The following is a 23,530-nucleotide window of genomic DNA, read 5'->3' as shown; positions in this document are numbered from 1 at the left end:
ATTCATTCCATCATCCACCTTTGTAGTGGCAGGAGGCTGAAGTACAAACGCTTGGAAGTTGGGGAGATTCAGAAGCCAGAGAAGAAGTTGGGCAGAACTAATCAAGACAGAGAAGTGGTGGCAGGCTGTCCTGTGGAGAACCCTGAAACCAAGATCCAGAAAGCCTCCAGAAAACTAGCTGAGTCCCAAGTGAAGGAGATAAGACTTTGAAGGAGACAATAAAGGATTTGGACTTTAAAACCTGGCTGCATTTAGGGTGATTATTGAACTGAAACTAAGGCTGCTCCCAGAAGCTCCCAAGAAACCTGCTCCCAGAGAAAATTACATTTTAGAGAAGAATATTACACTCAGATTTTGCAAACTTTTAATTAGTATCTCTCCTAAAAAAATACATAAATAAATGATAGTTACTCTAATAATGTAAGCATTAAATTACAACATATTTCACTATTGAATTATGGGTATCGTCAATGACATATATAAATTGGAATTGCTTTTATTTGATGTTGTTTAACAAAAACAGGTGATGCAGTGGATAGAGCACCAGCTAGGAGATAGAAAGAACTGAGTTCAAATCTGATCTCAGATATTTATTAGCCATGTGACTCTGAGCAAATCACTTAACACCTATTACCTCTGTTACTTATCTGTAAAATGGGGGCACTCTGGAGAAGAAAATGGCAAACCATTCCAGTAATTTTGCTAAGAATATCCCAAGGATTCTTGTCCATGTAGAATTAGAGATGATCGAATAACTGAGTAACAGTAAAACTCTCTACATAAACACATGATGCTCTTTTGACCTTATTGTAATTATAGGGCAAAATTTTATGATAAATCAAATATTTATGGAGTTTTAATTTACATAATTCATCACAAAGAATAAGCTACAAAAGAAATAGCAAACTATTTTGGCGTCTAAGAAAACCCCAAATAAGGTCAGAAAGAGTTGGACACAATTAAAACAATAACAGAACAATAACAACTTATCAGTATTTCCTAAATGGTGATGCCCATAATTTAATGCAATATTCTAGATGTTGTCTAACCAGGACAGAATATGGTAGAGACTTATCACTTCTTTACTCATGGAACTTAAAGCACTTAGTACCAGTCCCAAATTACATTAGCTCTTTGAGTTTCCATATCTCCTTGCTTAGCCATACAACTCACTGTCTAATTATGTCTCTATACTAGCGATGTTGATTTTCTGAATCTCAGTATAAGACTTTAGTTATGACTATTAAATTTGGCCTTATAGTCATTATGATGTTTTAATTTATAGTTCTGACTTCCAATTTTGTATCACCTACAAATCTGATAATCATGCCAAATAGTCACTTATGCAAGTCACTGATAAAGACAATAAAGGTCCGAGCAAAGAGCATGGAACACTCCATTAGTGTCCTTCCAAGTTGGTATAGAACTATTAATCATTACTCTTTGAGTCTGGTCAATTAACTAATTCTAAATACATCTATGTTACTGAATGGCTTTTTTCTATCATTTTCACTAACAAAGCATGAAATATTTTACCATATAGTTTTCTAAAACCAAGGTAAATTATGTCTAATGCAATCTAAAAGCTAGTTTAATAATGCTCTAAAAAGAAATAAAGTTATTCTGGAATAGTATTTGTTCCTTTAAATTTTTTTTATTATTAGAAAATCAACAACAAATACACATATTACTTGTTATGAAGTCATGCTATCTCCTTGTGATTAGCACGTCGTTGTCTAGTTGTTTGTTAATTACTTCTTCAATAATTCATTCTATAACTTTGCTAGAAACTAAAAACAAATTAATTGGCATCAAAATTATTTACCTTTGTGTCTTATGAATTTTTTGCCTTGACTGTCTTTTCTTGTGAAATTTTAGCCTGTAAGATCCACAGACTAACTCTTTATAACCTGTTATTTCAGCAATTTAGAGAGCAAATCAAACTATACCTAGCTTTACCTTTCTTCTCTACTCCCAGTTACAAGATAGAGTATTCATTTCACTGTAGATTTCACATTATTTTCCTCTAACAGCCATTTTTCCTTTTGGTGAAAATCAGATTTAAAAGTTCCTCCCTTTTGAAGCATGAAATCATCATTAAGAGAAATCAGGAAATTATTAATTGCTCTGCTTTTGGCAGAAGTATTACAGCTGATGTTAGAATAACTGAAGTCCCCTGTCACTACTTTATCATGTTTCTTTGTTAGGCGTATGATATTTCTAGAACTACTTCTTCTTTTTGTTCATCTACTCTGAAGTTATCCTGATGACAACTTTGCTTCTGTTTCTCCCTTCATTAAATCTTTACCCAAATGTTCTCCAGCACACTTTCCCCTCTGGTTCTTTGATTTCCTTTTCTATCTCCATAAAATGCCTTCCTTCCCTTCCTCAACTTTTACCTATTGGATTTATTCTAAATAAAGCATACATATCCAAAATTGTATTCCATTTATGGCTTTCCTCCCACAGATCTCAAGGTAAAATTTGCCTTTTTATTTTAGGATCCTGGATTACTTTTACTTGTTGCTGAACTCTGGGCATTTGCGTATAGATATTTTTGGTTATGAATTTTATCTCTATTACCACCCTAGTCAGAAGCAATGCACTCTCATTCAGAACTACACATAGCACTTAGATCCTCTCCTTGCTTTCCCATGTATTTTTACATTTCCATTTTCTTATTTTAAATATTATTCTTCATCAGGACACCTTTATATCTCACAAAAGAACTAGCACAGTGACTTGCAAATAGTAAGCAAGTGAATATTTGCTGAATAACAAGTTTGATATATGTATATATAATATATGCAAATTATATAAATACATATGCTCTCTCTATATTTATGTATGTATAGTATGTGTGTGTATATGTGTAATTAAGTTACATAACACCAGGCTCTTATTCAAAAAGGCAAATGAAGCCTATAACTGTAAACTTACAGGGTTCCCATCAAGACCAGCAGGGCCTCGTTCTCCAAATTCTCCTGGAAAGCCCTGACCAAAAAAAAAGAAGAGAAAAAAAAGAAAGAAGAATTCAATTAGAAGAAAAAACATGTGAAAATAATTTTACATCATATTTTAGTGAATTTGCCTCTAATCTCAAGCTCTAACATCACTTTCAAATATTTTATATCAACATTATTTTATTAAATGTTATACCTACATGAGCTGATGGAAAGTAAAATATACTGTGTACAAAGTAACAGCAACATTGTAAGATGATCAGCTTTGAATGACTATTCTTAACGATGCAACACAACTCTGAAGGGCTTAAGATGAAAAGACAAAGAACTGATGTGTCTGATTGAACATGCTAATTGAAACATACTTTTTAAAAACTTTATTTTTCTTGAGGCTTTTTTTTTGGTCATGTTTTCTTTTATAACATGACTATTTTGGAAAGGTTTTGCATGACTACACATGAATAACCTGTATTGAATTGCTTGCCTTCTCAAGATGAGTGATGGTGAAGAGGCAGGAATAGAGAGAATTTGGAACTCAAAGTTTTAAAAATGAATGTTTAAAATTGTTTTACATGTAACTGGGGAGAAATAAAATATTAAAATTTTAAAATATTTTATGTATATTTTGAGATTCATAGTAAATATTTTAGTTAAATAACATGAATGTAGAAGACCAAGCCCAGATAGCAGCAGTAACTGATCTATAATCATATATGGATTATGTATCAGAATGAAGGACATATCTCTGATCTGATGTACCCATTGTTTCATATTCCATGTTGACTATCAGAAACATATAAGAAAATAATATACACTTCATAGCAGAGAAAAATTGATAGAAATATGTGACTCAGAGCTGTATTTCAAGATAAAATATGGGGCAGATAGGTGGTACAGTGGATAGAGCACTACTCCTGAAGTCAGGAAGACCTGAGTTCAAATCTGATCTCAAACACTTTTTAATTGTGTGTTCTTGGGCAAGTCACTTAATCTCTGTCACAGCTTTCTGATCTGTAAAATGGGAATAATAATTATACCTATCTCCCAGAGTTATTGAGAGGATCAAATAAAATAGTAATAGTAAAGCACTGTTTGACATATATTGTTATTGTTCAGTCATTTGAGGCATGTCTGACTACCATATTTGTTGTTAAATTGTTTTTTAGTCATCTTCAATTCTTCTTGACACCACTTAAGGTTATCTTGGCAAAGACATTGGAATTCTTTGTCACTTCCTTCCCCAATTGATTTTACAGTTGAGGAAACTGAGGCAAATAGAGTTAAGTGATTTGCCTAGGGTCATACATCTAGTAAGAGTCTGAGGCCACATTTGACTTTAGGAAATGAGGCTTCCTGATTCCAGACACAATTCTATCCATTACACCACCAATTGCCTTTGATTCATCAGCTTTGAAGATCATGTCTACTTAAACTGACCTGTGATCTCTTTAAGGTTTAGGATTTCTTTTGGCATAGATTAGAACTTGTCTTCTCTTTTTGCTTAATTAAAACTTTTTAGTTAAAATGACACATTTTTATTTTCAAAATTTTTATTTAACATTCACTTCTTAGAATATTTAGATTAAAATTCTTTCCTCCATCCAATTTCTCCCTCACCAAATGATAAGTCAAGTAAAACCCATTATAATTCCTTCCTAATCTATATAATTCTTATCTACTTGTTTTCATAAATCTTCCACTGAAGACTGATTCATAGTGCTAGCAGATTGACTCCAAATCACCAAATATCCTTTGAAAGATGCTTATTAGTTTTTATAATACAATGAAAATCAATTCCACTTAATTTTTTATTTGCCACTGGTAGAAGAAGAAATAAAATATTTAAATAACCCCAATGTAAAAAAAAATGAATAAGCCATCAATGAAATGCCCAAGGAAAAAAAAGTTCAAATTCACTAATTACCACCTGAAAAAAGATCCTACAAGGAAAACCTATAGGAACATTATTACTAAGTTTTAAAACCCCTAGTGAAATTTTTACAAACAACAATAACAAAAAAATTCAAATATGCTGAAGCCATAATCAGAATCACACAAGACCTATTAGCAGCTATAATAAAAGACTGCAGATCTTGGAGTACTATATATCAAAGATCTAAGGAACTAGGGTTACAGCCAAAGACTATATCCAGGCAAAATTAAATATTATTCTGAATAAAAAATGAACATTCAGTGAACTGCCAGATTTTCAGATTTAAACTGATTTAATTAAATTAAACTTAATTTCAGATTTAAACATAGATTTAAAACTATGTTATATAGAAGTAATCGTCAAAACTGTTCAATATTAGCTAAGAAAAAGATTAGTAGATTAGTGAAACAGATTAGTAAATGATTATAGCAATCTACAGTTTGATAAACCCAAAGACTACAGCTTCTGAGGTAAGAACTATTTGACAGAAATTACTGGGAAAACTTTAAAATGGTATGGCTCAGTATATCAGTATATCACACACAACACCAAGATAAAATCGAAATAGGTATGATATCATAAGCAAATGAGGAGAGCAAGGAATAATCTACCTGTCAGATTTATGAAGAAGGGAAGAAGAATTTATGACCAAACAAGGGACAGAGAACATTATAAAATGCAAAATGGGTAATTTTGATTAAGTTAAAAAATTTACACAAATAAAACCAATGTAACAAGATTAGAAGGAAAGCAGAAAGATGGAAATCAATTTTTAAAGCAATTGTTTCTGATAAAGGCCTCATTTCTGAAACAGAGAATTGAGTCAATAAGAATAGAAGTCATTCCCCAATTGACAGATGGTCAAAGGATATGAACAGACAGTTTTCAGGTAAAGAAATAAAAGCTATCTAAAATCATATAAAATGCCTAAATCACTATTTATTAGGAAATACAAATTAAAACAACCTTGAGGTTCTACCTCACACTTACCAGATTGATTAATATGACAGGAAAGGAAAATGATAAATGTTGAAAAAGATGTGGGAAAATGGGGACACTAAAACAGTATTAAGAAAGTTGGGAACTAATCCAACCATTCTTGAGGGCAATTTGGAGCTATGCTCAAAGAGCAATCAAACTGGGCATTGACCTCTTATCCATTACTAGATCTATAAAAATATTTATAGCAGTTCTTTATTGTCATGGCAAAAAAAATGGAAATTGAGGGAATGCCCATCAATTGAGGAATGGCTGAACAAATTATATTATGTGAATGAAATGGAATACTATTGGTGCTATATTGAGCAGATAGATTTCAGAGTAACCTGGAAAGGCATATGAACTGATGCTGAGTGGAGTGAACAAAAATAGAAGAACATTGTACACAGAAATAGAAACATTGTGCAATGATCAAATATCTTAGCTCTTCTCAACAATACAGTGATTCAAGACAACTCCAAAAGACTTATGATGAAAAATGCCATCCACATCAAGAGAAAGTATGAATGAAGATTGAAGCATACTATTTCCACTTTTGGGGGGGGTTCTTATTTGTGGCTTTTTTCTTTTGTTCCATTTCTTCTTTTATAATATGGAAATATGTTTGTACATATATAACCTACATCAGATTGCTTGCCTTCTTGGGGAGGGGAGTTGATAGGGAAGAAGGGAGAGAGGAAAAAAAATTGAAACTCAAAATCTTATAAAAATGTTGAAAATTATCTTTACATATAATTGGAAAAAAGTAAAATACTATTTACAAAAAAATATGCATATAAAAATATGCATATACATGTACATACATGTGCATGCAAACCCACACTCACACACCCCACCCCCCTCCACATACACACGCCTTGTGTTAACCTCCAGTAGGGCTCTTTAACTTTGAGCTTATCTCTCTTTGGCATTTCACATCCTTTACTTTTTGGTTCTTACCTATTTTTTAAAAAAATTGTTCTTAGACCTCATTTCCTCTACAAATTCACTATATTGAACTCTGTGTTGTTCCTTGCATATAGCATTCTATTTCCCAAATCGCTATACATGTACAGGCTATTTTCTTATAACTGCAATGTTAGTCCTTTTCTTGTCCAATTCCCAATTTCCCTAGCTTTCTTCAAGACAGTTCAATTTTTTACCTTCTATGGGTGGTCTTTCTGAGTTTCTCTGACTCCCTTCCATTTAAAATTAATCTCTATAAAGAGTAGAACCAAGACAACAACAGCAACAACAAGATTATATGACTATCAATTCTGATAGATGTGGCTCTTTTCAACAATGAGTTGATTGAGGGTCAGTTCCAATGCACTTGTGATAGGGAAAGCCATCTGTACCCAGAGGGAGGACTGTAGGGATTGAGTGGGAATCACAAGCATTTTCATTTTTTTGTTGCTTGCTTTTTGTTTTCTCTCTCTTTTTTTTTTTGTTTTTTTGTTTTTTTGTTTTTTCAATCTGATTTTTTGGGGGCAGCATAATTGTGGAAATACATATAGAAGAATTTCAAGTTTAACATATATTGGATTACTTGCCATCTAGGTGAGGGGGTGGGGGAAAGGAAGGAGAAAAAAATTGGAACACAAGGTTTTGCAGGGTTTTAATGTTGAAAACTATCTATGCATATGTTTTTTTTTTAATTAAATAACTTTTTATTGACAGAACCCATGCCAGGGTAATTTTTTACAACATTATCCCTTGCACTCACTTCTGTTCCGATTTTTCCCTCCCTCCCTCCACCCCCTCCCCAAGATGGCAAGCAGTCCTATACATGTTAAATAGATTACAGTAGATCTTGGATACAATATATGTGTGCAGAACCGAACAGTTTTCTTGTTGCTCAGGGAAAATTGAATTTAGAAGGTATAAATAACCTGGGAAGAAGAACAAAAATGAAAGCAGTTTACATTCATTTCCTAGTGTTCTTTCTTTGGGTGTAGCTGCTTCTGTCCATCCTTGATCAATTGAAACTAAGTTAGATCTTGTCTTTGTTGAAGAAATCCACTTCCTTCAGAATACATCCTCATACAGTATTGTTGTTGAGGTATATAATGATTTCCTGGTTCTGCTCATTTCACTCAGCATCAGTTCATATAAGTCTCGCCAATCCTCTCTGTATTCTTCCTGCTGGTCATTTCTTACAGAACAATAATATTCCATAACATTCATATACCACAATTTACTCAACCATTCTCCAATTGATGGGCATCCATTCATTTTCCAGCTTCTGGCCACTACAAACAGGGCTGCCACAAACATTTTGGCACATACAGGTCCCTTTCCCTTTTTTAGTATCTCTTTGGGGTATAAGCCCAGTAGAGACACTGCTGGATCAAAGGGTATGCACAGTTTGATAACTTTTTGGGCATAGTTCCAAATTGCTCTCCAGAATGGCTGGATGTATTCACAATTCCACCAACAATGTATCAGTGTCCCTGTTTTCCCGCATCCCCTCCAACATTCCGTGTTATCGTTCCCTGTCATTCTAGCCAATCTGACAGGTGTGTAGTGGTATCTCAGAGTTGTCTTAATTTGCATTTCTCTGATCAATAGTGATTTGGAACACTCTTTCATATGAGTAGTAATAGTTTTAATTTCATCATCTGAAAATTGTCTGTTCATATCCTTTGACTATGCATTTGTTTTGAAAATAAAAAGCTTTATAAAAATTTAATCTCCATTCATACTGTATATATCTTGTAAGCATATACTCATTTGCATGTTATCTCTCCCAGTAGAATATGAGTTCCTTGAGAGAAGGGCCTATGTTTTACCTCTCTTTATATCTCCAGCACAATTCCAGGCATATAACGCTTAATAAGTATTCATTGCTTTCTATATATTATTATAAACCTAAAAAATTCTATATATTATTATGAATCTAAAAAATTCACTTTAAAAATGTGAGATGTTTACAAGACATCTTTTTTTGGTAGGTCTCCTATAAAATGCATAAGTGATGCCTGAAAAAAAATGTTAAAAGTTTTAAGCATGAATAGTAGATCCAAGATCAAAAAAGACTTGCAGAAATGAAATGAAATGATCATATGTTTAGGCATTTGCTGTTTGTCCTTCATTTTTCAAAGAGTACCATTGACATCACATGGTGATATCTTGACTCACGCCAAAGTTGGATTTAAGTGAAGCAAAATCAGCAGCCTTACTTTCTCTTCCAGAGTCATCAAATTCCAATGTTGGAACAACAGTCAAGATGACTGGTGATGGCTTGGGATACACTGGATGAACTTGTCTTGATATCTTGATGTGTTATTTAAACCGAGTACTAAGTGCTTCAAAAGTGCCTGCTTTAGTTGCTTCGTTGGCCAATGGAATAAATTGTTCTCATTTGTCCATTCTGCCAGGGAAAGTCTTCACATGAAAAGGGTACACATCTCCCAACTCACCAACGGGTCCTAAGGTTTATAGGTTACCCCAGTGTATTTTAGTTTATTTACCAAGATGTTGTTCTGGGATGTGACCACTGTGCATACTAAAGTTTCTTGGAGCCACAGGTGAGAGTTAACCACTAGGTAGGTTAGTTTTCCTTGAATACTCTACCATCACCACTACCCTACCATATAGGTACATATAACACAAATACCCCATCACAAAACATTTTCTAAATCCTGGGGAAAAAAAAAAAACTTTGAGAAGTCCTATTCCCTATGACCCTGACTTAGGCATTCCAAAAAGAAAACCATATTTTTCCTCTTCAATCTTAAATAAACATGACTGAGTAAAATCATTCTTTTTACTGCTTACCAGTAACACTCTAGCTCAGTTTAAACTCACCCTTGTTATCCAAAATGGATCACTTTGCTTTGATGTAATCATCATTTTTCAAGTAGATTGAGATATTAATCAAAGTTGTATTCTGCTTGCTTTGATAACACACGTGACAGAATAGAGGTTTCTTCTGTTTGACAAAATAGACTATTTGAAACTTTTGAAATTGTTATATATATATATATATATGCTGAATTCTTTATGACCAAAAAAATTTCAGTTATATCCTGAGACAAAGAAAATGCTTCCCAAGTGCCTTGTAAAACATATATCTAAAACTCAACTATGTGATATATACTTAAAATAATCTTGGGCCAAGGATAGAAACAAATAACAGATGTCAGGAAGGCTACTTAACTCTGAAATTGTAACACTATCATTAGGAGCCAAATATACATGGCATCTACTTAAAGCTGACTTTTCCAAAATGAAGGTATGAGTTAAGAAAATTGTTTTCTAATATTTTCCAAATAATTTCCTTTTATTGTTTACTTATAATATTTCTCTACAATTTAAGAAGAATAAATATTTCTGCCACCTGGTCTTTTTAAGGGTGTTGTTTTCCCACCATTTTGGAGAGCCCTGCTATTTCTGACATTCCAGTGGAAGAGTAAGAACTCTAGGGATCTGATAGATGCACTCACAAAGTTTTGTTCTGTGCAAAATCTCTAACTGCAAGGAACAATAGAAATCTGACTCACCACTCTCTATACCCAAAAGAATTTTTAAAAATATTCTGGAACTTTCTACATTTTGGCATCTGTCATTGGCCAGGTGCTATGGAGAGCAAGTCCCACACTAGTTATAAAACTTTAGCTTCTTTCCTAAAAAGTTAATTTTGAACTAAATTTATTCAATGCTGGGCCTATGTGCCATGCCAATTTGCATGGATGATTTAATGTAAGGAAGTGACTGATCAAGTTAATCTGATAGTCATGTAAAATTTTAGCAGCTCCAGATTTTCCTGGCTGTGAGACTGGAGAAAGAACTTTGGAAATATATCCTAAGTGAGGGGTTATTTGGATTCTGATAAGATGAAATGGAATTTGAAGTTATTAAATCCACATGAAATTTTTGTCAGTGGATCTTCCTTTTCTTCTATGACGAATCTATCTATGGTTATTTTTTCTTTTAAAGCTAAAATGCTCTTGGGGGTTAGGCACAATTCAGATGTGAACCAGGCTTCTCTTTCCCCAGAGCTCTAAAATTTGAATCTTATGGCTCCAAGCTTCTCAACTTGAAATTGGGAAACATAAAATAAAATCATTGGGACATATGGAAAACATTAACAAAAAATTAAGATTGGCTCGTTTTCTTCTAACACTTACAGCAAAGACTGAAATTTAATTGAACTTCTATATGCTAGGATGCATAAAAGAAGATGAGAAAATGTGACCTCACCAGTACCTTTTTGGGCACATAACTTTGGTCTGAGTGTATATACTAAACAATAACCACTTTTTCTTCTTTAAATACTTAAACCTTTCCCCCCCCAATCCAGTTACCCAAAGGGAGCCTTTTTAATTATCACAAATGTTCTTACTAGATCCAAACATCTTCCAGTTTTTAAGACAGTGTTTTGTATGCAGTAAACACTTAATAAATGGTTGTTGAATTGAGTTTAGCTTATCTTTTGCAGCAAATGATAATTAATCATAGGAAGTGATGGAGAAAATCTCCAAGTACTATTAAATATAACCAGACAATAATGGGCCATGTACGCTGGCAAACTGCGTTAAACAAAATATTTAGGCACATTACAATTCTTCAGTGGATTTGAGATCTTTTTACTGCAAGTATTGTTTCACTGGTATAGATCACAATGCATTTATGCCCTCCTTTCTCTCTGTTCCTGTACTTTCTTAGACCATGTATATGTTACCTAGGGCGTAAGGTGTATTCAGGAAAGATTAATGGTGTGAAAGCTTCCAAGCCCTTCACAGGGCTGCTTTCCACCTTTGGTGCCCACCTGATCCACCTAACTCTTATCTATGGCTCCAAAAAGCTGCAGCATGCACAAGTAAACCATTTTGGAAGAAGAGAAAAACCAGGTTGACGGTTACTAAAGAGTCTCAAATCTACAGTGAGTTAGTGGGGTGTCTAACCCAGGCATGTAAAGACTTTCCCTTGAGTGATGGGCCGATGAGAAAAATTTGTTCCAAGGGCCATGAAAGCAGGTGAAGTGGGTATTATGGAGTGCTTAGAGCTTGGTCATATATCTAAGATACAAAGGTCATCCATTGCACCTTGAGTCATTACCAGGTATCTTGACTCTATTCTGCCACTGGATAATAGTGGTTTTAGAAGAGTGAGGGAGGATTATGACTTCATGCAACTCTGTCTCACTTAAATCCAAATTATGCATGCATCAAAAGATATTACATACCATTTAATGATATCATTTTAGTCCTCTTCAAAAATGAAGGACAACAACATGTCACGTATACATTGTCTTTGAGGCTATGTTCTAGGCCATCTTACTTTTCATGGGTATCACATGAGTATATATGTGTTATGGGCCAGAACTCTGAAACAAGGATTCTTACAAGATGTTAAGTCAGTGGAATTGATAAGACAATAGTTATCTAGTTTAGCATGGTGATTAATAGTTCTCTAGTTCAGTATGATTGATTTAATCTTACAATAAATAATGGTTTCCTAGTGATATAATGATTGATTTATACTCAGTGTAGAGCATATAAGTGGGGAGCCTCAGCCAGAGTCATTCAGAGCTAGGGAAGACAAGCAGACTAGAGGCTGAAGCACAAACCCTTAAACTCAGATTCATTCATCCCATCTCACACCCTGCAGTGTCAGGCCTGTCCTCCTGCATTTTCTCCACTGATACCAAGACTCCAGAAGGCCTTTAAGAAAGCTAATCAGGCCACAGGAAAGGGAACAAGACTTTGAAGGAGACAACAGAGGACTTGGACTTTAACCCCTGGCTACTCTTGTGGTGATTATTCTACTGAAATGAAGGCTGCCTCAGAGACCTCCAGAAAACCGAACTAAGAAAATTACATATATGTCTATCTGACATATCTTAATTTCACTTCAGGATGATCTCTACTTCCTTTACATTTTCACAATGATATTACTTGGGCAATTTTTTGCCCTCATTGCTATATGTCTGTAAAACCTGGGCAGTATCTCAGCGTCATGCCAGGAAACTGAATCATTTCCATGTGCACTGCGCCTTAGGAAGATTCTGAAGACCACCTGGTAGGATAAGATAAAAGATACTGAGGTCTTTTCTCAGACTAAACTGCCAAATTTCAACTCTATTGCCAAGAGTGCAACTCCATTGGGCTTCCCATACTGTTCAAATGTAAATTTATGCTAGCCAAGAAGATCATTTTATGGAGAACTCATATAGGGCAAGCACTCACAAGATTGTCAAAAAAGTGATACAAGGACACCTTCAAGGTATCTCTTAAGAACAATCAATTTCATGACATGGGAGACACCAACACAGGACCATCCAGCATGGCATGCCCTTATCAGAGGAAGGGCTACGTTCTGTGAGCAAAGCAGAATTGAATTAGTTCAGAAAAATGTGAGAAGTGCAAACCCAAATGTTCACAAGGACTTTTTGTGTCTCTTCCTCCTACCCCCCTCATCCCCCCTGCCCCATGGTAGAACATTCCAAGCTCATATTGGTCTGATCAGCCAAACCTGGACAGACTAACTCGACCCTAATATAGCAATATTATTTTGGTTCTCTTCGAAAATGGAAAACATAACTTCTTTGTTGCCTTAAATGACCTGTAACTTTGATCCTTTGGAAATTTTGGTGTTCTAATATTCACAACCATACAGAATTTCTAGGTAAACATCTGTATTAGGAAGATGGATGTTTGCACAAAGTTGAGGATGAAGATAGGGCTTGGATTGTGAGAAGCATTATACAATTTCCCATATACAATCTAGATCACCAAAATACACTGTATTTTTCTAAAGGATTTCTAGAAGAATTTCTTCTGAGGAAATATGGGTTATTATAAGAAAAGACTTATAATATCCTGGAGCTTATTAGCAACATCTCACTATCTTTAACTGAAAGGAGACATTAGAGTTCTTTACTAACTATAAAAAATTCCTACAGAGATCTCCTGTAGGACACTCTCCAGCTCATGGTGTTCACCTTTGGCAAGCATATATCTCCCTATTGTATTCTCAGCTTGATGTTAATAATCAGTGAATCATAAGAATTATCTCTGTGACTGAATTTATCAAGAAATTTTCTTTGAAATTCAAGGTTGGAGCACACCCAAGCCACATTCTGTTCTAACTGAGACAAATGCTTTTTGGGGGCAATCAATAAATACAGCAGGGTCTTGTATTCTTTCTACCTTTCAGTCAAATGTGTGACTGTAAAGAAGAGGTCAGAAAATTGCTTTCAAAAACCTTCCTGTTTCCTTTTTACATTTTCATCAAGCAAACCCTCATGAATATTACCCAAGAAATGTTTAATTAAATCAAATTTAAATTCTTGAAAGCATCATCATTAAAAAATATTTGTGTACTATCTATAAACACTGTGGGATTCAAAAATTTTAGTTAGTTATAAAGCCTTACTACTTTCTAATGGGGATATGAAAAAGGACAAAAATGAACATCAAAATTATTTTTATATATAATAGAGGGAAAAGAGATAGAAGTAGGGTCAGGTTTTATATTCCTGGGCTCAAAGGCCATTCACCGACTTGTTCCTTGGGAGGAAACTTATGATAAATCTGCCAACAAAGATTGGTATAATCAAAGCTGAAGATTGTCTAGAAGCAATGGATGGCTGTGAGAGTTGGACTATAAGAAAAGCTGAGCAATGAAGAATTCAGACTTTTAAATTGTACTGCTAGAGAAGACTTTTGAGAGACCTTCAATAACAAGGAAATCAAATCAGCCAATAAATAAATCAATCCAGGCTCTTCAGTGGGAGGCCAAATAGTAAAGCTAAACCTTAAATACCTTCACCACATAATAATTAGATGGGACTCAATGGGGAAAAAAACCCAATGTTGGGAAGGATTGAAGGCAAAAAAAGAAGGAGATAGCAAAGGATTTGTTGGAAAGTGTCATGGAAACAATGAACATGAGCTTGGACAGACACTGGGAAACAATGGAGAATAGGAGACCCAGATATGTTATGGTCTGTGGAATCAGGAGGAGTTGGACTTGACTGAAAAATTGTACAATGAAATATCTCTCTTGGTAAAAGCTAGTTTCTTTAGTGGTATCTAGAGCATTATGTATAACTACTAATTTATGAGCATTTTGATAACCTTGAATTGGTTATAAACTGACTAAGTAAATAATCTAAATTAAATAATCCTTTGATGAGAAATAATCCCATTTATTGACTTGATGACCACAAATATAAGCACACAAAATTTTAAGACATCATATGAAAAGAGACAACAATCTACCTCATAAAATAATCAGGACAAAGAAACCTAAAAGGATATTAACCTAACATCAAAGCAAATCAAATAAATAAGTCGGCTGTATGTAGGTGTATGTGTGTATTTAGTATTTGCATTATAAATTTAAAGATGGAAGGGTCTTTAAAGGAAGGGGGAAGAATGAAACAAGTACTTATTATTTACTATGTGCCACATACGGTACTAAACATTTTAGAAATATTACTTCAGGGGCAGCTAGGTGGCGCAGTAGATAGAGCACCAGCCCTGAAGTCGGGAAGACCTGAGTTCAAATCTGCTTTAGGACACTTAACATTTCCTAGCTGTGTGATCCTGGGCAAGTCACCTTAACCCCAATTGCCGAGGAAGGGAGAAAGGGAGGAAGAGAGGAAGGGAAGAATAATCCTGATAAGTACATTCCATTGTAATTCCCATTTTAGAGCTCAGGAAATTTGAGGCAGAGGGAGGATAACTGACTTGCCCAGGCTCAGTAGCCAGTAAGTATGCTGCTTGGTCTTCCTGACTCTATGTACTTCTTAGAAATCATCTAATATCAATTCCTCAGTTCACACAAGCATCTTGCCCCTGGTTGCATGTCAATACAATATTAGGGCTATAATTTGAATTTAGTTACTCTGACCTCAACTATAACACTCTTCTCACAATGCCATTTAAATTCTTTTGTCTTAAAAAGGGTGTATACTATGTGGATAATTAATTATATAAATGCAAGATAAATTACTATGATAGTATGCTTTAATTTTTTTCTTAAGCTACTGAGAGTAGAAATATCATTGAAGATGGTAGAGTTTTTTATGTCATTAAAGAATGTGGGTTTGAAGACATAGCAGGGACAGTTAGGTGGCTCAGTGGATAGAGCACCAGCTCTGAAGTCAGGAAGACCTGAGTTCAAATGTGACCACAAACATTTAACACTTCCTAGCTGTATGACTCCCCAATTGCCACAGGGGAAAGAAAAGAAAAGAAAGAAAAAGAAAGAAAGAAAAAAGACTTATAGGACTTTAACCTTATATGTCAAATTATGGGGTTGCTCTGGGTGACCTCCAATATAACTTTCAGCAGTAAATCTATATTTTCATTCTCTTTTCCTTTAATATAGATACTTTAAAAGTGAGATATATCTGTATTTCTAGCTGGCATACCTAATTGTCTAAAACATGAAGCACAAGATTCCTTGGGTGAATAATTCATATTATTACAAATGCTAATTGAATAGCCAACACACTGGAAGGTGAAATCATTTGTTAAAAAGAGAAATAAATCTTTGGGGTACTGGGATTGTCACATGGGCTAACATTTCAGAATGATCTATGAGGCTTTCCTGAATACAGTTTGACTAGCAACCAGAGTTGAGAAATGTCACCATAAATGGGGCCAAATCATATGATGGAAAATGCAAGTGTGAGTGCATGTGATGTACATGACATATTATAGGATCAGGAACATTTTCTAGTACAAACATTGTCAAGAAAGAAATGGGATACATATGGCTTAGAGTTGTAATCGCTTTTCTAGGAATCCTAGTTCATTATAAAATGGTATGCTTTTATAGCATTCAAATATGGCCAATTTTCTAATGTTTAGGCCAGGATAACTATAAAGAAATTACATAGAGCAACCATTTGGGAATTTCTATATGTTTATCTTTCTCTCTCAAAACTCATTTTGAATCGGGGAATTCTGGAGGACAATTATATAATATAGGGGTACACTAAGAAGCTAAGAATTATAATATCTTTAAATCCTTGAGTTCAATGAAAAATCTTTACCACTAAGCATTTACAATAAATGGAATACTAGGTGGTCACAAATATGGCATTATTTCAAGGCAGCCAGGAAAGATTCCTACTTACTAAAGTATATCATACAACTACCCATTGATTTCTGAAATTCCACTATGAAAGATGATTAATTCCTTTCACTTAAGCTTTTGTTCCCCATATTCAGTTTCCATATCTTTACTACTTTTCAAAGATGTAAGATTAAAAATTCTAATTTAAAATATCCTAGGAATAAATAATCAAACATCTGGTTATATATATATATATATATACACACACACACACACATATCTGTGTATAATGAAGTAATAATAATAAATAGTAGTAAAATAAAATAAATAATAAAATAAAATATAAACAACAATGATAATGAATATATTATCTATGAGGCTTAAGGTTTGCTGAGGAATGCATAATAACTTAAAACTTATATAGAGAGTTGAGTGACATTTTAGTGTGAATGAGTTCATCAAATCCTTTTTAAAGAAAGAAAATGAGCCCACTAGATGCATGGATGAGAGGAGTCACCAGTGAAGAAAAAAAAAGTCAGAAAGGAAAAGGGGTTCACAATCATGTGTAAGGTTGAACATAAATCTTTCATACAATACAGAGAATAGAACCAAGTAATATATCTAGCAAGATTTAAGATGCAGTATTTAAACAAATGAGAAAACTAGCATAAATAAATAACTCAATGTCATTTCATTGCAGAGTAGAAAAGATAAATTCAAATTAGAATCATCGCAATCAAGAAAGAAAACAAATTTAAACATCTATTTCCTGGGATTGTTGTGAGGATCAAAAGAGATAATATTTATAAAGTACTTAGCATAGTGCCTAATCTGTAATAGATGCTGTGTAAATGTTATTATTGTTGTTGTTTTCATAATTGTTATACTAAATAAAGTAAATGGAATCAATAGAATAATAAAACAAGGAAACAAGTTTAGTTTCCTTAATTATTTTAATCAGTTTAGTTGATTTCTCAAAGCTGATTAATAATCTAAAAAAAAAAACCTTTAAAATTTTATTTGAATATCTATTCTACCACAATTTTATGAAAAGCAAAGTATGTTACTTCAAAGATACCAGAGACTATAGAAAATCTGTTGCAGAGAACTCCATTCTCTTTTATAGAGCCCAATGTAGCACAAGAAGCTCTAGATATATTGCAAATGATGCTTAGCCATATTGTATAGATTTATGATCTGTTTTCATTACAAAAATATTCTTGTGTTGGTACATAAATATAGAGACTTTGTGACACTGGAAACAGTATGGTGTTGGTAACAAAAAGACAGAGATTCCAGTCTTCCCTATCTGCCAGATAACTATGTAAGAGAACACAAAGTCTCAATTTCCAACTTGCTACTGAGGTTGACTTGCAAAATTTTTAAGATCCCTTATAGTCTTCACAATCTGGTTATTTACACACACACACACACACACACACACACACACGTGTGTGTACATGTACATATGCACACATATCAATACACACATATATTTGCGAACATAGTATATATATATATATGTGTATATATATATATATATATTACAATATCCATAACTCAACACATATATACACGTTTATACCTGCATATATATAAACATATTTCTATATATACACATACACATATAAACCAACATTTAAATCTAAAAACATTAAAATCTTTGTTAACTTGTCTGTGGGCACAGTGGTTAGTTCACTAGATCTGGAAGCAGAAAGACCCGACTTCAAATATGACCTCAGATACTAAATAGCTGTGCAACCCTAAGTAAGTTACTTAACCCAGTTTGCCTCAGTTTTCTCATATGTAAAATGAGCTGGAGAAGGAAATGACAAATCATTCCAATGTCTTTGCCAGGAAAACCCCAAATGGGTTCATGAAGAGTCAAACATGACTAAAACGACTGAACAACAATAAAAAAAACCTCATCATTTAAAAACAAAATTTGTATTTTTCATTGACTTTTTAAATCTTTTCAGCAACAGAAATCAGCTTCCACAATTGTTAAGGGAAAAGAGAAGAAGCATTTATTTAGTTCTTACTGTATGCCAGTTATCGTGCTAAATGATTTTTACAAATTTTATCCCATTTTATTCTCACAATGACCTTGGAAGGTAAATATTATCATTCCAATTTTACAGACAAGGAAACTGAGATAAAGAGAGGTTAAGTAACTTTTCCAAGTTTGTATAGTTAGCATCTAAAGCAGGATTTGAACTCCAGGCCCAGAGATCTATTTGCCATGCCATCAGTTATTGTTCAGTGGTGTCTGACTTTTCATGATCCTGTTTGGGATTTTCTAAGCAGAGATATGTGAGTGTTTTTTTATTTCCTTCTCCAGCTCATTTTACAAGGAGAAATCTGAGACAAACAGGGTTAAGTGACTTGTCCAAGATCACACAGCTAGTCAAAGTCCAAGGTCAGATATGAACTCATGAAGATGAATCATCCAGATTTCAAGTCCAGCACTCTATGCACTATGGCATCACTCTGAAGCCTTATCACCACCTGGCTGTCCTGTACTATGTCCCCTAGCTACCTTTAATCATTAAGAAACAAGAGCTTAATAATTCTCTATTTTAAAAAAATAGTTTAAAACTTTAGACCTTCTATAATAATAACAATAATAGAGCATCATATGTAGCATTCCTGTAGTTAATATTGACTTAATGGTTTTATAGAGCTTTAAGACTTGTAAAACATTTTACAATTATTATCCCATTTGATTCATTCAACAACCTTGTGAGTTGGGTTGTTATCATTATCTGTATTTGGCAAATGAGAAAAGTATGACCAAGCAAGATTCAGTCATTTTCCCAAAATGGCACAGCTGGTGATCTGAAGCAGGATTTGAATCAACTTCTTGATGTCAAGTCTAGAACTTCAGCCACCAATCACACCCTCCTGGTTGCCCTATTAGTGAAATGACTTACTGTCTGTTGAACAAGTTCTTCATGTAACAGAAATCTGATCTTTTGAAGGAGAAATGAATCCACATTCACGTGTTTTTAATTTTTTATAGATTAGAATTAGAAGATAGGAGATCTAAAGTAAGTTAAAAATGAGATCAATTACCTGTCTTCCTTTTGGACCCTTTCTTCCACGCAGTCCAGGAACTCCCTGTAATAGAGAGATGACATGTAACATGGACCTTTTGCCCTAAGTAACTAAATTATATGCTATTGTTGCTTCCAATTGACAAGCAAAGAAACATATCAACAATAAAAGTTTGTGATAAGGGATGACTTTTGGGGAAGGGAGAAAAGATATATCAAGAAATGTATAGGCAACATAAAATAAAGAAGTTAATGATGTTTTTAGAAAAAGAAAGATATTTTGTATAGCCTTTCTTGTTTGACAGGACTAGATGTGTTTTATTAAATTGTAGCTGAATTCAAATCAGATATAATCCCTGCCTGCTATTTTGTTCAGCTTGTGAAATCAGTCTGGTTCAGGAGGTTTAAAGCAGATAATTCCCATCATGCCAAACAAAAGTTCTGAGGATTTCAGGTAAATCATTCATATTTTTTTTAAAAAAAATTAGAAACAAGCATTTTTCATTCCAATTTACTCCCCTTCACATTATCTGTGATCAAATGTAACTTTTTTTTGATCCTTGAACAAGACATCCCTTCTTCAGACACCAGGCATGTTCACTTGTTGTCCTTAATGTCTGGAACTTCTTTTCTCTTCATCTTCATTGCCTGGATTCCCTCAGACCTAACCAACATCTCACACTTTACATGAAGCCTTTCCAAAATCCCTCTTAATTTCAGCACTTGCCTTCTGAGATGGCCCCCATTTTATCCTGTATGTAACTTGTTTGAACATAGTTGTTTGGCTCTCCCATTAGAATTTTGAGGGCAGATTCTGTTTTTTTGCCCTTCTTAGCACAATGCCTGACACATAGTATAATGCTTGTCAACTTGGGGTTAAGGAAAAGTTATGTTAAAGAATGAGTTAAGATCTTCCCCTAAATAGATTTACTCCTACCAATTCCTGTCAAAAAAGGGGAGCTTCCTTACAGAATTGTAAAATGGAGAAGATTTTAGCCAAATTATAAAGACAACTCTAAATAGAACAAAAGCAAGAAAATGATAACAGTTATTTGATGATATATTCAGTTTGGTGAAAAATGGTACATTCTACTCATTCTTCCTTAGCTAGCTCATTTATGAGTTTATGATAAGGGACCAGAGAAGATGCAAGAAGAGACATGATAAAGAAAGACCACCAATGGAAGGAGTTCAGCTCCTACTCCCATCCATGCTCCAAATCCCCCCAACACACACACACACACACCACTTAAGGGGGAACCAGCTATCTACTATTTGTTGACTGTGATAGTGCAGGGGTTTGGTCACTTAGTAGATCTCAGGCTATTTTTTATCCTTCATTCTTGAAAAGGACTATCTTATCAAGGAAGTAATATATAAATCCAACTCATTTTCAGGACAAAGCAAGATCCAGTGGTAAGATACAGATCAGTATTGCTGGAGATGAGCCTGGACACAGTGGAGATCTTGATCTTTTTAAGCTAAGGTCATTAACAGGTCTCGGTCTAACCCAAGCTATAGCAATCCGGTGATTAAGGCTAGGTAAGAAATGAGGTAGAGAATGGTCTTCTACTTAGTCACCAAAAAATATTCAGTCTGGGAGGGGAAGACTCTTAGGGTTTCTGATCAAAACAGAAATTATTGCTATTTACATTCTGCTGCTAGCTGGCTTGGATATCTCCATGTGTATGGCCAAAGTTTGATTGATTCACTCTCTAAAACATCTCCTTCCCTTCCCCTTCTTTTCACTTACAAATACCAACATTCCATGCCAATTCAGGCCCTCAGTGTCTTTACCAATGTGGTTATGAAACCCTGATTCATCTCTCAGCTTCTAGTTCCTCTTGTCTATTTATCTTAGATGCCAAATTAATCTGCCTAAAACACAGGTCTGACCATGCAATTGCTAGGCTAACCATTAGTGGCTCCCTAAGACCACTAGGATAAAATACCTCAGTTTGGCATTTTGCCTACCTTTCCAAGTATTTTATTATTGTCCTTCACTTATTGTATATTCTAGCCAAATGAGCTGGCCTGCTCTTTTCATCTCCAGGACCTTTTACAGGCTATTCTCTAAGGCCAGCCTTTTGAAATCTAATAGTTTAGTACCACCTTCTCCAGATATCTATCTGGATGCTCCTAGATGTTAGCACTCTCTGTTCTCAAATGATTTGGTGCTTGTTTATTTATTTGTTTATATGTATAATATAATCTCTTTAAGGGTACAGAATATTGTTCATTTTATATCCTAAGCACTTCTTAAGCATGTAAGAAAAATATAGTTGATGCTTTATATACATACCTAGCTGGATCAATAATCTTCTAGTGGGGATTCCTGGACATAGAGAGCTAGAAGGCATCTTAGAAATCATTGAGTCCAACCCTCTCATTTTACAGATGAGGAAACTGAGGCTCAGAGAGATTAAATGACTTTCCCAAAATCATAGGTAGTGACAAAATTAAGATTTGAATTCAGCTCCTCTGACTGTAAATATAATACTCTTCTCCACTGTTCCATGCTGGACATGCTCCTGGTATTTTTCCATACTATAGATTTTTGTGACTCTCCAAAGCTTCAATTTCTTGCTTCCTCTTTTAACTAAGTTACATAAATACTATGAAAGTTAGGTTCTTGACCTAGATCTCATGTTTTATTTATATATTTATATATATACTATACACACACACACATACATGCATATACATGCACACAAAACACAACATAAATAAGCATGCACACAAGTATGCATGCACATTTTTGTGTACACACATGTGTGCACATATCTATACATGTGTGGGTTTACAAACAGATCTGTGATCTCACTGATAAAGGATATTGTTTCCAATGATGAATATCTCAAGCCATCTCTTCTCACTCCTCCTGTGCAGCTCATCCACAGCCTCCCATAAACTTGCCATAATAGGTCCACCCAACATCTTAGGGAGCATTTGAGTTTCTTTCACATTAAAAGATCCATATGAAATATGAACTCCTTGGGCTGTCCCTCCAAATACAAATTTTGTGTCTAAGCAATCAATATTTTTTCATTCAATTTGTTTTTCTACCTTGATTAGTTAAACATACTTATAATGGTAGGATTTATTGAGGACAGTATCTAGAATTCTAAGATTTGGTATGATTTGCCTTTCTTTGTATCCCCAGCCCTTAGCACTGTGTTTAGCACAAGGCAAGCACATAATAAATATTTATTGCCTTACTGTTTTTTCTTGTCTTTTTTGCCACTTCCTCCTTGATTTATTCACATCAAGCAATATTTGTTCCTCTTTCCCTATCACACTTGTGAAGGTTACCTATCCCTAGATGTGGCTTTATTTATATATAAGGATGGGTAAGCAAGGATTGAGTTGGAAGGAAAAATCCTGATGTATTATCAGCTAGGAAGGTGTGCTGACATCATTATAACTATAATAAAAATATTATTATAACTATTTTGGACACAAAGAAAAGCCTATGTTTATAATTTTGTTAATCCATTTTTGTGTTTAAAAAATAACTATTTTATTCCCCTGAATGCAAAATACTTGCAAAGAACCATATGCCA

General features: G+C 34.2%; 1 protein-coding gene across 2 annotated transcripts in view; it reads right to left on the bottom strand.

Annotated features, from left to right (window-relative positions):
• COL24A1 (collagen type XXIV alpha 1 chain) overlaps positions 1 to 23,530 on the bottom strand; it is a 357,598-nt gene that overhangs the window by 238,195 nt on the left and 95,873 nt on the right. For both annotated transcript variants that reach the window (XM_031969393.1, XM_031969394.1), the window contains 2 exons: positions 19,987 to 20,031; positions 2,941 to 2,994 (listed from right to left, as the gene is read on the bottom strand). In XM_031969393.1, coding sequence (XP_031825253.1) covers positions 2,941 to 2,994; positions 19,987 to 20,031 — 99 coding nt within the window. The remainder of the gene's footprint in view (positions 1 to 2,940; positions 2,995 to 19,986; positions 20,032 to 23,530) is intronic.

This window comes from Sarcophilus harrisii, chromosome 4 (genome assembly GCF_902635505.1).
Source record: "Sarcophilus harrisii chromosome 4, mSarHar1.11, whole genome shotgun sequence".
In the NCBI taxonomy this organism is placed as follows: Eukaryota; Metazoa; Chordata; class Mammalia; order Dasyuromorphia; family Dasyuridae; genus Sarcophilus; species Sarcophilus harrisii.
This window is presented reverse-complemented; position numbering and strand designations above follow the sequence as displayed.